General features: G+C 41.4%; 1 protein-coding gene across 1 annotated transcript in view; it reads right to left on the reverse strand.

The window, feature by feature from the left end:
* The window catches only part of SERGEF (secretion regulating guanine nucleotide exchange factor), a 148,591-nt gene extending 133,246 nt beyond the window's left edge, over positions 1–15,345 (reverse strand). Inside the window, 8 exon segments of the mRNA XM_032690696.1 lie at positions 4,085–4,243; positions 7,608–7,670; positions 7,964–8,077; positions 9,410–9,470; positions 11,421–11,515; positions 12,577–12,732; positions 13,453–13,591; positions 15,302–15,345. Of these exon segments, the coding sequence (XP_032546587.1) occupies positions 4,085–4,243; positions 7,608–7,670; positions 7,964–8,077; positions 9,410–9,470; positions 11,421–11,515; positions 12,577–12,732; positions 13,453–13,591; positions 15,302–15,325 (811 nt within the window). The 5' untranslated portion in view covers positions 15,326–15,345.
* Between the last annotated feature and the right edge of the window lie 43 nt (positions 15,346–15,388).

Raw genomic sequence — 15,388 nt, forward strand, 5'->3', positions numbered from 1 at the left:
TGTGATAAGAAGAAGAATTGGAGCCAATGGGAATCAGTTAAAGGTAAGGATTAAAAACACAACATCTCATGAAAACATTCTTTAACATCTTTAAGTCAAGCAATTAATTTCTCAAGAATTAATATCTTAAATGCAAACTGCTTTATGATAGAAACAACAGCAACTGAAAAGAGTTGATCAAACTCTAAAGAGAAATGACAGAAAGTAGGACTCTCGAAATTGTTCTTGAATGAGGTAGAACATAAGATATAAAAGAGATGTGGGTATTAAAGTGATTTCAGGTACAATTAAAATCCCTTGTAAAGACAGAATGGGAAAGAAATGAAAAGAAGTTGTGTGTTTTGCTTCATGTTACAGTATTAAGTTTTGTCAACAGCATGGAAGAAAAACAAAGCAAGTCTTAGAACAGGCTAGTTAACATAAGAGGGAAAGCTTAATACAGAAGACGAAAATATTTATGTTGTGGTCTTTTTCTTCTGATAAAGTTGGTAACTTGCCTGGCACTTTAAAACACTTTGAAAGTGTCAAAAACACTGCAACCGTGAAACTGCACACCATTCCTCCAGATGGTTGCTTTTAACAACATCACTGACTCATTTACTTTTCACTGTTCCATTAGTTCTGCAGTCAAACATCGCTCACCTGACAGATAAAGATCAAAATGTCATTTTGAACTGGTAGAATTTGTGAATTTATACATGAACAGTGTCCCGTTTCTTCCTGTGTCTTTTCAGTGAGAAGAGGTTTTAGTTACTGTCAAGACAGCTGCACTTATGAGTTTTTTATTACTACACTGACCAGGACTAACATTCTGGGAAAAAAAATTTAAACAGAACTCTAAGCATTTGTAATGGCCTCTTAAAATTCAACTACCTTCTGTAAATTTTGCCTCATGGTGAGATTATTAATTAGAAAAAAAACCTTATTCTTTCATGCAGCAAAATCCCTATACACTGCAATGCCTTTCCAAAACAAAGTATGTTCCTACCTTCCACAATGAAGAGAGAAACATCATACTACATATCTCTTCCCTCTATTTTCTCACGTCCAAAAATCACTCTATTCTGCTTCCTTTCCACTAATTGTGGAACTCTCCAGAGTAAAGTGAGCAAGAATCGTTTCTATCAGTAGACTCGAAAGTGGAGTTTATGCAGCCCTGGGTATGCACAAGACAATCCACTGCAGGGCAAGAAGAAAATTATACATAAATATATTTATTAATAAATTATTAATGTTTTAGATTCAGTTTAAAAAGCAATATTTTAAGAAGTGTTTACCTTTATCTCATCATTTGTAAAATTTCTATTGTGCATGTTTTATAGTTTGCATAACATACTACAGCAGTATATGTCTACAATTTATAAATAAGTAAGTATAAATACATTGGAGGCTGCATGCTCAAAAAAATTTTACTGATGAATAATGTTTGGAGATCACTGGTTTGACTTCAGCACCAGGAAACTGAAGCAGCATTTCCCCCTTTGCTAGAAGGAGGTAAAAATACTGGAGAAGAAACTGCATGCAGGGAAGAGTTTTCATTGGGGCTGCATTTCGCAGTTATTTAGCTGCAAGTTTAATGTAGCAAATGATTTTTCAGAAACAGTTAAGTGCTTAGCTCACACTATCTAGTAGTTGAACAACTCTTGAATTCCCATGAGATTCTGATTGGTATCTAGAGGCTGCCAAAGGCCATTCAAAACCTTATTCCAGATGATTTAGGTTCAGGTCCACTGCTTTTCAAAGACATTTAAAATTCTAAATACACAAAATACAGTTTCAGCAATAACTTACGCCACTACATCACTTGGCCAGGTTTCTAATGCAGATGCAAAAGTCAGCCTATTTTTATTTAAATTCCTTTCAAACATTCACAAACAAAATAACTCTGTTAGTCACTTGATACGCTATTTTTGGTTTTGTAGAAATACTGAAATACTCCATCTCTGTAATGGCCACAGACAAGTATCGACTAGGTGAAACACTGAAGTCACTAGAACTTTGGGGAAGTTCTACTTGGTAGGTATTAAGAAACAAGCAAAGCAAGCAAACAATTTTGGCAAGATTCTCTAAAAATTAGGTTATCCTGAATAATGTCTTTTTTGTACCCTTTCTATGCCCGTGAGAATGACAGCACTTTATTCAAGAACTACAAATTTTGAGATAAACTCCTTTACTTCCCCTGAAAAATTTCCAAGCAGCACGTAGCATTGATTACAGCTTTGAAATTTTCAGTATAGCATCCTCTAAAAATCAAAGTTCAAACATTCCTCTTAAATAGCTAAGAGAGCAGCTAGAGTAATGCACATTTTTTACATGACATTTCTCTCATATACTTTGATGTCAAACAATGAATGCTATGAAACAGAAAACAACCAATTTGTTTTTCTAGTCATGTATCACATCCCTCCAAATTCTAGCACCAAGACTTCACAGTATACAGTCATTAAAACAGAAATTTTTCTCACAGAGCAAGGGACATTACTGTGCAACCATTGCAGGATTTGCAGCACCAATTTAATAGAACACTTAAGCTCTTGCTGACCTTTCGGTATGCAAGAACTCCGTTTAAATAAAACTACTCATGCTGAAGGCTAAGCACTCCTTGAACCACTACCCATAATCACAGAATCCAGAAAGCATCAGTAACACATGTGGTCCCTTCTGCAGTTTTCCTAACAAACAGGTTGCGTCCTGCCAGTTCAACAGGCTCTTCAGTCTTCAATGCGACTCATTCTTGCTCTTCAGTTCCTCCTCTGGCAGTTTATTGAAGGCAAAAGCAGAAATGCACACATGCTAACCCTGCTAACATAGCTCTGGCTGCTCCTTTTGCTCTATGGAAGACTTCCATCCCCTTGTTAGCCTTAACTATCACACCACACTACAAGAGGAGAAGCAAACAGCACAGCCTATTCACACGTGAGCACCACAAAACAGTTTCAGATGTCTGTCTTACCTTTCCATCTCATCTACCTTTCTCTCCTGCCTTTGCATTTCACAACGGAGCAACAATACAAATGCACTCAGGTGAGCTTCAGCAGATCAACTATCCCTTTACACATGACTATCACTGTTATATAACCTTTCTCTTATCTCTTCCTATGAAAGAATCTAATCCTACAGTCCTTCACATGTAGTAAGCTTTCACACTACCCTCACTGGAAAGGTTCCCAGGAAGATACAGCTTCAACATTAAATCTCACTTCACTTCATCTTCAGGGGATGCTCTTCAAGTCTTATGATGCCTCTTTTTGCCTGTCTTTCCCAAACATTTTCTGGGTTTGACCACAAACACACACACAGGCCAGCTTGTTTTAGTTTATTGATTTTCTTCTGAACACATTATTTTATTTGTCCTTAAAACCTTACTAAAAGATCAGCCACACAAAAAGCCAGACTCATTCTTCAAGCACAGTGCTGCAAAGCCATGTAATTTATTTCACTTACTGCAATGAGACCATGTCTTTTCAGTTGGGATGGCAGAAACAGAGGATTCTTGGCTATGCCTGTTCCTAAGAGTTTCAGCTAACACTCAGAGAACCTGGGAACAGTATATATCTATGCCCCTACACCTTTCAGCCAGACACTTGCTCAAGATTATCTTCCCCTCTCCCTAATTCCTGTTCCCCAAGAGTTTTGTCCATATCTTCCTGTCAAATACAGTCACATATCTCAGAAGCTGCAGCCATATTTTCCTACCTTACTCTTTTCTGAAGCAAGTTTTCCACCAAATTCTTTTCTCTCCAAAGGTGTCACAACTCACCCAGCAGAATGATCTTTAGAAGCTCATATATATTCTGGTATACCAGCAACCTGATGATGCAGAGAGGCTGCATCTCTCTAGTGTGTACATGCAGATGCTGCAGCATTTCTAAAGATGCCAGGCAGGCCCCAGCATCCACCCCATCTTCAGGGACAGAAGCCAAAGGATGTCTGTCCTCATCGTTTTTCAAGAGACAACTGCTGCTCAGGTGAAACTGCAAAACTCTGCATCCAGCTAATACCAGTGAGAAAGAACAATTATTGCCTGCAACAAAGACAATTTACTGTTTTGGTGCCATTTGTTACTGGCTTTTAGATACTCTACCTGTTTGTGCCACCAAGTGGGTCCAGCCACTCCAAACTGCTGCAATCTTTTCATGTGAGAAAAACTGAGTCTCAATCTTCTTGGGCTCAGCAAGAAAGATCTCTTTGCTCACTAACTGTCCATGTTTGTTGCTGCCCCAGACGTACAGGTGTCCTTCATCTACAATGGACAGAGAAGTAAAAGTGATACACATATAATTCCACCAGATACAGTCTTTGTCTCAATTCAGTGATGCTGAGGAAAGAACGTTTCGTTCAATTTGTGTTTTCCCTACCTTTCCTTACGACATGCACACGCACACTGTAACTAGGATATCAGAAATATTTGCAAGAGCCTTTTATGATAGCCTGTTTTCTGAGGGCTATATGGACACTGAAGCCACCAGAGCTTTCAGGTCAAACTGCCTAGACCTCATCTCTACTGTGAGCCTCTCAAACATGATTTAAAGATGTTTATAACAAACATTATTTCTTATTAAAAAACTAAACACAGTAGTCAACTTCTCTGAGGGGAAAAAAAAAAAAATCAAACCACCTTGGAGACACTCACTGAGCAGTCCCTATTGGTCCACTCTGTCTTTGCAGACCAGCTTCTATCTCCACTCCAAAGCTTCGATTCAGTCCAGCAAATAACTTCCTGGATTGCAGCAAATAATTTAAGTCCCCTCCAGTACAGGCGATTCTTCGAAGCCTGGCTGGCTGCTCCTAATGCTTCAGTCTCCCAGCCTCTTATAAGAGCTAGACTCATATAAGGGTGCTTATAACAAGTCTGCCTTCTTCAGCTTGAGCAAATTCAGTACATCCCCCAAAGCAGGGACAGTCTAACGCTCCTTGTCTCACCTTGCACAATCACTTCTTGAAGGAGTTGGACACACGGCTACACACACAACTAAAGCAGGCACCACCCACCACAAGGCAAAATTAAAATATTATCATGCCCCAAAACAATGCCAGACAACTACTGAGAGACTTTGTCAGTAATCATTTGTCTTTCTCACCCCTCTTCTAGAACAAGCATTTGTGTAAGTGCACATTCCAGGACTCCAACCACAGGGATAGTTCTGTTTACAGAAACACCCACAATACTTTATAGCAATGCAAGCTGGAGCTACTCACAGCCTAAGGACCAATGGACACTAACACTGTTCAGATGAGTCCTTCTGCAGATATTACATATCATTAGTTCCATCTTTTCAGCACAAAACCATTCCTCCCAGGTTCTAGGCCTCCATGGGCAAAAAATACAATCCACAAAAAACACTTAAGAGAACAGGACCTGTGTCACACCTCTCTTGAAGTCCTTACCAGCCTGCACAAGCTGCAAGCATAAAAAAAATAAATCTTGCAGACATGAAATACATTATCATGGGCCCAGGAAGACTGGAAGCCATATAATTTCCAACATGGAATTGTTTAGAGCACACATTCACAACCCTTAAGGCAGGAGTCTCTGGTCAGCACTGAACTATTTACAAGCAGCATGGCAGAAGTAAATCGTTCAGAGGCAAAAGAAAAAGTAGTAGGACTTAAGCTACAACATATTTAATTATCTCAGTTTGATAACAGTTAACAGGAGGACTAAGCCAGGAGAATTCTACTTTACTACTGTTGGTGAAAAACAGGCAAGGAGTGGGAGTGGGGGGAGAAGTCAGTACTTGTCAAATTACAGATTACTGACAGTCATCTGCAGGACTTCCCAAGTCCCTCATTAAAACAACACAACTGAAGTGAAAAGCGATTGTTTCATTCAAATTCTCCCCTAAAATTGATGAATTCCTTCCCACTGTGAAGTACATACACCTTTTGGAGAGAAAAAAAAAGGGGGTGACAGAAACAACTTGTTTCAACATAGGAAAAACATTACGACCAGTCATGTTCCACAAGTAACACATACTGCCTCTGTCACCTCCTTTTCTTCTCCAGAAGGTGCATTTTCTTTATCCTGGGAAACCTCACGTGCTCAACCCTTATCTCATTTCCTGAGTAGGTCTTAACAAAAGCTCAGGCACTAAGACTTAGGACCATAGTCTAACCACTGGAGGGTTCAGGCCAGTTTGGATACAAGTAGACTTTACCATCCTTTTCTCAAAGGAACCACCATTCTCATTTGCAACAACCCACCTCAACAGTTGTGTCCCAAAGCTGCCTGACTGCAAGTGTTTGGTATCCTACCCGCAGGTGATTCACGGAACAGAGCCAAAGAAAACTGCACCACAGTGCAAGACATTCCTAGAAAAAAGTGTTTATTTAAATACTACACCCTGCAGTAGTATCTTTACTATACCAAGTATCTCTAAAATACAAAGTATAACTATCTTGCAGGACAATATCTTGCAGGACAAAGGGCAGCAACAGCATCACATTACAAAAGTCTTTGGCACTTATGGTGTCAATCTTGGTGCCCCTGCTGCCAAGTAGACCGCTCTCTTAAATAAAAAGCAAAAGAATGAAAGAATAATCTGTTCACTCTAAATACAGAGTGCTAATTATCTAATGTAGATTTCATTTGTTCTTACAGCTCTTCTTCACTAATCGTGCATACACTTTGCGTCTCAGAATTCAACATAATTTACATCTTGGAACATCTCCATACAACTAAATCTCTATAGATCCGCATAAGCAAATACTCCAGAGCTCCTTTAATCATGACAGAGGTACCAGATGGCTGCAGATTTGTTAAGAATTTGTTCCTATAAAGTTTGGCAAAGACTTGTCTTCATAAGGTTCAATATATTTTACACACTTCAAAACTGTAAGATTACAGCATGAAAAGCTATTCTGTTTCCCCTTCTCCCAATCTGTCAAAATAAAAAAAGAATCTTTATTAGACTTACATTACTGGATACTTAATACTCCAACATGGGAGCACTGCCTAAAGATTAAAGAACAAATGGAAGACATTATGAAAGTGCCTGATTAAAGCAACTTCCTACTTTTTAAATAAGCTTTGTGCTCTCACATCACCTCGCACAGATCTGCACAGTTACAGCAGAGCCACCCAAGGCAGTGCCAGACCGTCTCACACCCCTGCCCAGCACTGCCCCACACAGAGGCACTAGCTCACACTGCTGTGGATAGACAGCTTCTGCTGTCTTTCTTGGGAAAACCACTAAGCATATCCCTTCTCCACGGGCAAAGGGTTGCACTGGTTCCAGCAGTCAACCATCCAGCTATCCAATGGAGTATCCTGCTGCAGCTCCAGAGACTTACCCACCCACATGAACAAATCCTTCCAGAGCTTCTAACCATTAAGTAAAGAGCCCAGATTCTTAATTAGTTAAGGGCTACATCACACCTGACCCCAAGGAAATACACACAAAATTCAGAGAATTCAAAACATGAATCCAGCTCTTAAAAAAAAAAACAAAAGGAAATTTCTGAAAATCCAAAACTATTACAAAATAATTAACCAGCACTAACTAGAACAAATCAAATTTCAACAGTTTAAGCAAAATTGACAACCATTTCAAAAGCAGAGAAACCTTTATAGGTTGAGAGCTTTCACTTCTGTGCCTAAGTCCTACCTGTGAGGGACACTGAATGATAGGAGCTTGCAGCAACTGTCTTCACCTTTACATCTTCCAGGCCTAGAGAAAAATCAGTTTCATAAAATTTGTACAGCAGGTACCATTCCACACAGACATGCATACAAGTGTAACAGGATGATGATGCATTTTGTAACAGAAGTCTCTCCTTTGGGTCACAGACATTGCAAGACTCACTGTCATTTTCCCCCACTGATTATGACCATCCTGTCCTTCAGGTACTCCACTACATGTTTGTAGCACCAAGTTGGCTTTATACATAGGATGGTACCTATCACTCCAGACTATATTTCTGCTCTATCCACTTTTAAAAAGGAAGCAGATTCCTGGATTACCTGCCACTTCACAGGGTTCCTTTGCTGTCAAGAACACGGGGAGAGTTTTTCCTTGGTTTGCACGCTTTGCCCGAGTTGCCATACCAGTTCCCCACTGAAGAACCAGACCACTGTCTTGTCAGAGTAAACACAGATAAAAGAGATTAAAACACAGACCGCCAACAAAATCACTTAACTCATTAATCAAAGGTACATTTAATTAATTTCCACTGATTCAAAATACACTTTTAAAGGCCTTTATGCCAAAAACCATACAGATAACTCTGGTGAGGTCAACATGCAACACAATGATAGTCTCATTATACAGGTAAGAAAACTAAAGCACGAGGCAACCTGACTCAGCTCTCAGGGCTGTATTAGGACATTACTGAGAACTCAATAACAGAAGTTCCATAGATGTAGTGTCTCAGGAATGGATACAATGTTCATAGGACTTTCTCTTCACTTTTCTTCTCTCATTTGTTTGTGCAGTCCAGCACAACTGAGAGAAGGAAGTCATTTGTCTTCTCCTCAAGAGCTTTCAGAAACTTGAGCTAGATCTGCATCAAGATGTTCCCTGACCACAGAGCTCAGGGAAGCTTAATTCTCATTATTCATACAAGCATCAGAGATTCCATTATTCTTCCAAGCATCTCCTTTTCACCTTCAGCTAGACTCCACTACTTGGAATCTATACTGAAGTTCCTGCAAAACTAAACCAAACAGAAGAGCAGGTGTAGTTTGTTATTCCTTTTTAACACAACCATGCCAAATGGAAGGTTTTGATTTCTACAGCTATATCATAAACTCTAATACCAGCAGGAGAAATATTTAGGCCTTATGACCCTCCCAAGTACACACGTAGCAGACAGTGTGGAAGAGAGTCAGGAACAGATTTTTCAAGATGTGTGAGTGAAATTAATGGAGCAGATCCTTTCTGTCCCCCCTGAATAAAAATCAAGTTTCATTGTTCTGACTTTTCCAGGTGTCAATTTCAATTACATCATTAAAAAAGCCACATTTTATGTGTAGTTTCATTTTGAAACATCTTATACAAACTTAAATTATTCTGCATATTATAATGAATTCAAATCCTAAGAAGATATGTTGACTGATCAGAAATCTTTTCTCCTGAAAAAACTCCTTTCATGTTTTGTTTCAGAACAGGAGAAATCAGTAAGTTTTCCACCCACCAGAAAATTAGCTTATTAATATACTATCACTCTGAGTTCTTGGAGAACAGCCCTTCATCACTATTTTGCAGAAACATGTTTCTAGTATGTTTACTATTCCAGTTAATTTGTATCAAAATCTTAGAGTGTATGACTTTCAGGTGTATTTTCTCTGTGACATTTAAAACACAGGGCAACTAAAACTCCATTTTCTTTCCCTCCCTCTCCTCCTCCAAGCCATTAAAACTCCCTTTCATTTGTTACTGAAAAGATATAAAAACTATGACATATTTACCTGTAGCAGCAAGGGCATGTCTCAGTCCTGTAGCAACATTCACCACCTTCTCTTTGAGGGACTACTCAAATTAAAAAAAAAAAAAAATATATATTTTAGTTGCTTTTTTGCATTCAGTGCCTCTAAAAACAAAACAGGCCAAACTGAAGTGGAACGCTATGAAAATAGCTCCTGCAATTCCAGTCTGCATGTCACAATGCATATCAACACTCTGTATCACAAGGAAAGAAAATTCTGGCCAATAAAAATTAGTGTGAACTTCTTCAGTCTCACCACGTCCTGCAATCACCAACAATACCACTGACAGTGCCCCCTACAGCACTGAAGGTTGCCCAACGTGATCACGCAAAAGAACACTAGAAGTCATATCTGCATTAAATTAGTGAGTTCAGTTTGCACAAGGTACACCAATTCTGGCACTTCTCCACTCCCAAGTACTCTACAAATTTATTATTCTTCTCATAGATGTAACTATTTAAAACAGATGGCATCAAGCCCAAGCATTAACAGGATAGCAACCAAAAGAGCAAACATTCCACGAGAATGTATGGTGTGTGTGGTCAGAGAAGAGAGAGATTCAGATTAGCATTGTCAATACTACCAAATTTCCAGGCACCATACTGGAATGAATGCTCCCAGGAAACATTGAGGGCACAGAAACATCAGGCAAATTAAAGCCTACTCATGAGAGGTTACTCCTTCTGCCAAAGTAAAAAAAAGTAAAGGAGTATCTGGAATGAGCCATGAGGCTAAATTTCTTGTCTGAGGATCCTTCCTCCTCTGAAGTTACTGCTTGCATTAGATATGAGAGGTTATGTGGATGGGAAAGTTTCATTACTGTTGTCCAAATAAGAGACTACAGTGTAAACTGGAATTCCTGTGAGAAATTTATTGAAAATGTTAGGCTTACAGCCAAAAACAGGAAAGCTTTTCTGATGTTACAGAAGTCTCAGTGTCTGTTAATTAAAACATTATAAAGCAATTAATTTGGAGCTGTTCCGAGCTCCCTGCTCACAGTCAGCAGCACCTCACCTACAAATGTCACCATGGATTTCCACATGGAACAGCATGAGTTACAGTCCAGCATTTATCACTGAAGATACTGGACAGCAGAGAAATTATTATCTAATTTTTCCATTCTTCTTCCTTGGAAGCTATTATTGTTTGGTAAATACTGGAGGTTAGAAAAGAAGGAAGTCAATGTACTTGTCAGTTCATTTACATGCAAAAGTAAAAATCATTTTAATCTCAAGTGATAAAATCAAAGTTTATTTTCACACCTCTAGTTTTCCTGCAGTTACATACTTTATCACACTACTGTTATTTTGGGGGTAACCAAGCTTATTTTTATCTAACCGTTTCTACAGCCAAGAAATAATAGTACAGTCCTCATTTTGGGGGAAGAAATTCTGACAGTTACACACTCAAAAAAACAACATATACTTAAAAAACAGAACTGTTGCACAAGATGCACAAGAGCAATAGATCGAAAGAAATGGCATAGCCAAGTTTGTTGAACTCTATAATGCAATTTGTTTATCTCAGGGGTGGCTTACTGTAGGTTTGGTTTGGTTTTAAGTATTTGCACAAATCTGCAACAAAGTACAGTGAAGGCACAAGCCCTTCACACAGCAAAAGGTATCCAGTATCTTACAAACTTGAGGCACATCTTCACTTGGAGTAAATTTGCACAGTTTCACTACCTTTAGCATCACTTTACATCATCTGAGCAGATGGCTTAATTCTGCAGATGTTGAAATATTACAATCCCTAATGAAAGGGACAACTTTCTGTTAGAAGAGGGTAACTTCTTCATACAACAAGGAAAGTAGCCTTAGCTTTTCATTTCTGGGTCGATGACCATGTTTGGGCCTTTACTTCGTAAGCTTGCTGTAACAGATAGGCTGTATAAAAAAATAGTTGAAGAGTCTGGCTTAAAGCCCATTTAGGTCAGATGACCTCTGTAAGTTGCTGGAAGCAATACAAACTACAACCCCTTTTAAATCTTTACCTCAATCTTTTGTGGAATCAAGCATGGACCTGAAATTTGAGGAACTCCTAATTGTCCAAAAGAGTTTGACCCACAGGACAGAACTAGGCCCGATTCTGCAAAAAAATGAAGTGTTAGAGCGAGATTAGTGAATTCATGAGCAAAAGCAAAGCAGTGTGACATTCTAACCATCAAAATAACACAGCCAAGTAGCTCAAAAACTGACCTAACATGTCCCATTCGAAAGTCCTTGAGGCCATAGGCTTCTGGTCTTACACACCACGTTCAGTAAAGGTCTAAAGTTCACTGGGATACAAAGAACATGGACTAATTTAGCTTGCAAGGCAAGTAGCTTAAAACCTGTGAGTGCCAGCACAAAGAATCATAGAATGGTTTTGGTTGGGAGTGGTCTTGATTTCTACAGTTATACCATAAACTCTAAAAACAGCAGGAGAAATATTTAGGCCCTATGACCCTCCCAAGTACACACATAGCAGACAGTGTGAAAGAGAGTCGGGAACAGAACTGTAGAACTAGATTTTCATCTAGTTTCAACCTACCTGCCTTGGGCAGGGACACCTTGCACTAGACCAGGTTGCTCAGAGCCCCATCCATGCTGGTCTTGAACACTTTCAGGGAAGGGGCGTCCACAAGTTCTCTGGGCAACGTGTTCCAGTGTCTCACCACCCCCACAGTATTCTTCCTCATAACTAACCTACACATGCTCTTTTTCAGTTTAAAGCCGTCACCCCTTGTCCTGTCACTACATTCCCTTGTAAAAAGTTCCTCTTCAGCTTCCTTGTAGCCCCATTTAGGTACTGAAAGGCCACAATAAGGTCACCCCAGAGCCTTCTCTACTCCAGGCTGAACAGACCCAACTCTCTCAGCCTTCCCTCAAAGCAGAGGTGCTCCAGTCCTCTGATCATCTCAGTGGCCCTCCTCTGGACTCGTTGTAACAGGTCAATGTCCTTCCTGTGCTGACAACCCCCCAAAGCTGGAAGCAGCACTCCAGGTGGGGTCTCACTAGGGCGGAGTAGATTGGCACAATTCCCTTCCCTCGACCTGCTGGCCACGCTACTTTTGATGCAGCCAGGATACAACCGGCTTTCTGGGCTGCGAGCACACACTGCCAGCTCATGTCCAGCCCCTCCTTCACCAGATGGAGAGACAGATTTACCTACTAATATGACTGTAAAATCCCAGCCACATGCAACTTGTTTTACACAAAAGCCGGACAGGGCAGTGCACAAGGTAAAGCGCAGCACATCATCTGTGTGATTCAATCCCAACTGCCCATCTTTGTTATGGCCACATACAAAGAGTTGTCCTCCACCTGGAAGAAAAAAAACAAAACAAATTGGGTTTCACTTCAAAGACTAAAAAGAAAAGCATACACCCACGAGATCCTGTGACAAATAAGGACAGTGATTATGTGTCACTTTAGGCACTACATTCAAGCAAAAAGTAACAGAAGCAGGTGTTTCTGATGCATCTAAAATCTCTGAATAACTACAGCTATGGAGAGCTGGGTTTGTCAAGGGAGATAATCCATATGGTAAGACAGGCACTTCTTTGGATAAGATGCATGATGAACTTTTTTATCACATTCACATCTGTCTGTATTCCTTCTTTCCTATAATTAGCTATGGCACACAACAGAACCTTTCAAAGATGACATCTCATCTTCTGCTCCTTACCTTAATATTTCTCAAGACTGAATAACCTCTCACTTCACTCCTCCCTCCCACTCTCCCATCCGTAATAGAGAAAATTTGGCTTCCTTGTATGAAAAGCTGTTATATAAAACAGATGAAGAAACAGACCTCACAAGATACAAAGTAACCACACAATATACAAAAAAGAGAATTGCCCCAATTTCCAAAAAATTTCCCCAAAATACTGAGTTAACTGGAGGGAGGGAACCTGTTTTGCAACTGAGGATTGTACTTGCTCAGAAACAACAGCCACAGAGAGGTGGCAGCACCAAACCATCAGGGAAACAAAAAAAGCATGATGAGAAGCCATACATTCCATGCAAGAGCAATGTTTTTACCAGTGATAACTGCAGAATGTCCCCCTCCTCCAGCAATGCTTGCAATGTCTTGACATTTGCAGGAAACATCTTTCAGTGCCTGAGGTACCAGCACATCCTCTTTATGACCAAGACCAAGTTGTCCATAGCTGTTTGCACCCTTCAAATGCACACAGAAAAATAACACATTTTTTTTAAAGTTAACAAAAATGGCACACATCTGCTCCCAAGAACAAACAAGCTTATTGGGGATAGCTACAGGTTGACCTGCCAGTATTTGCTCCTGAAAATCCCCTAATATATCAATCTACGTTCTTTCTACTGTCACAGGATTTCCAGAATTACATCAAAGTCCTAACTTTGATGTCATTAAGTTTGCCATTGCAACCCCAGTATTTTAAGAAACATTCTGAAACGCAACTTGTTAAAACTTCAACAGTTACCAAGGAGGAAAGGCTAACTATCAGAATGTGTTTAATTTTAATGCTAATGATTCCCACTTCTCATTAAGATCTTATTCATGCCACTGCTTTCTGGCAGTTCACCTCCAAAACAAGACTGGAAAGACATGCTACCTAGTTCTGGAACTTAAATCAGAAACACCCTTCATTAACAAAGTCTTTTAACTCTAACTGGTCCAAATGAAAATATACCAATTATAGCTAGTATTAATTTATGGGTACAGAATTATAGCTACTAGTCCCATCACAGAAAGCAACAATTGCAAACGTGGTAACGACAGATGAAAATTTTTTTAGCCAATTAAATTATATGTCCAACAGTTGGAGCAGCAACTTTCATTCGTGAAAAGGGATATCATAACCTTCCCAGCCCACACACTGCAGTAAAACACTCCACACCCACCATGCTCCCAGTTGGTAATCCCCAGGAGAGACTTTCCCTACCTCACCTGTGCTCCCCCAGCCCATCTGCCCTCCATTTACCCTCCACCCCCCCAAAGATGCAGCACCTGGTGAATGTTAAAAGGACACATTTAACAATAAACATTTTGTACCTACAGAAACAGAGACCATGCTGCTTGCCTCAGCCCACGGCTAACAGGTGGGTGAGATGTCAGGATTCGAGCTGAACAGGCAGATAAAGTTGTTGTCTCACAGTCTCACTACCACTGGCAGACAGCTTTGGAGCGTGTTACTACTTAACAGACGTAGTTCTTTTTAGAAGGTGTGTCACAAGCTCCCATTGTAGGCTATAACTCGCAATGAATTTTCAAGCCTTCAAGAAAAGGCAAGCTGAGATACGGTGCAGAAAGGAACCGGGAGCCCTACACGCATATGGCCACGCCGACAACACACCGGTCGTGGTGTGCCCTGCCCAGACTGATGCGCTTATGCCAAGCACGGCTGCGGCGGGGCAAACAGAGCTGACAAGGGGCAGAGATGCCCCTTTAGTGGCTCTTACACCTACTGTGCTCAGCAGGTAAAAGCGCAGCGTTGTTTTCCTTCGGGGAGAGGACACCTCGGCCGCCTTTTCCCAGGGAAGGGAGCGCGGCGAGAGACAGCGGCAGCGCACGCGGTCCCGGCCGCCGAGCCCCGCAGCATCCCGGGGCGGGCGAGCGCATCCCGGGGCGGGCGAGCGCATCCCGGGGCGGGCGAGCGCATCCCGGGGCGGGCGAGCGCATCCCGGGGCGGGCGAGCGCATCCCGGGGCGGGCGAGCGCATCCCGGGGCGGGCGAGCGCATCCCGGGGCGGGCGAGCGCATCCCGGGGCGGGCGAGCGCATCCCGGGGCGGGCGAGCGCATCCCGGGGCGGGCGGGGGGAGGGTGTCGAGTATCCGGCCCCGCGTCCCTCCCGTCCCCCCGGGACGCGGGGCAGGAGGAGTTCCCGGCTCTTCCCGAGCTCCCACTCACCCAGGCGAAGAGCTCCATCTCCATGAAGCCGGCGCTTCCCGCCGCCCGCAGGCCGGGCAGGAAGAGGCGAGCCGGGGGCGGGCTCAG

The sequence above is a fragment of the Chiroxiphia lanceolata genome, chromosome 6 (genome assembly GCF_009829145.1).
Source record: "Chiroxiphia lanceolata isolate bChiLan1 chromosome 6, bChiLan1.pri, whole genome shotgun sequence".
Lineage (NCBI taxonomy): Eukaryota > Metazoa > Chordata > Aves > Passeriformes > Pipridae > Chiroxiphia > Chiroxiphia lanceolata.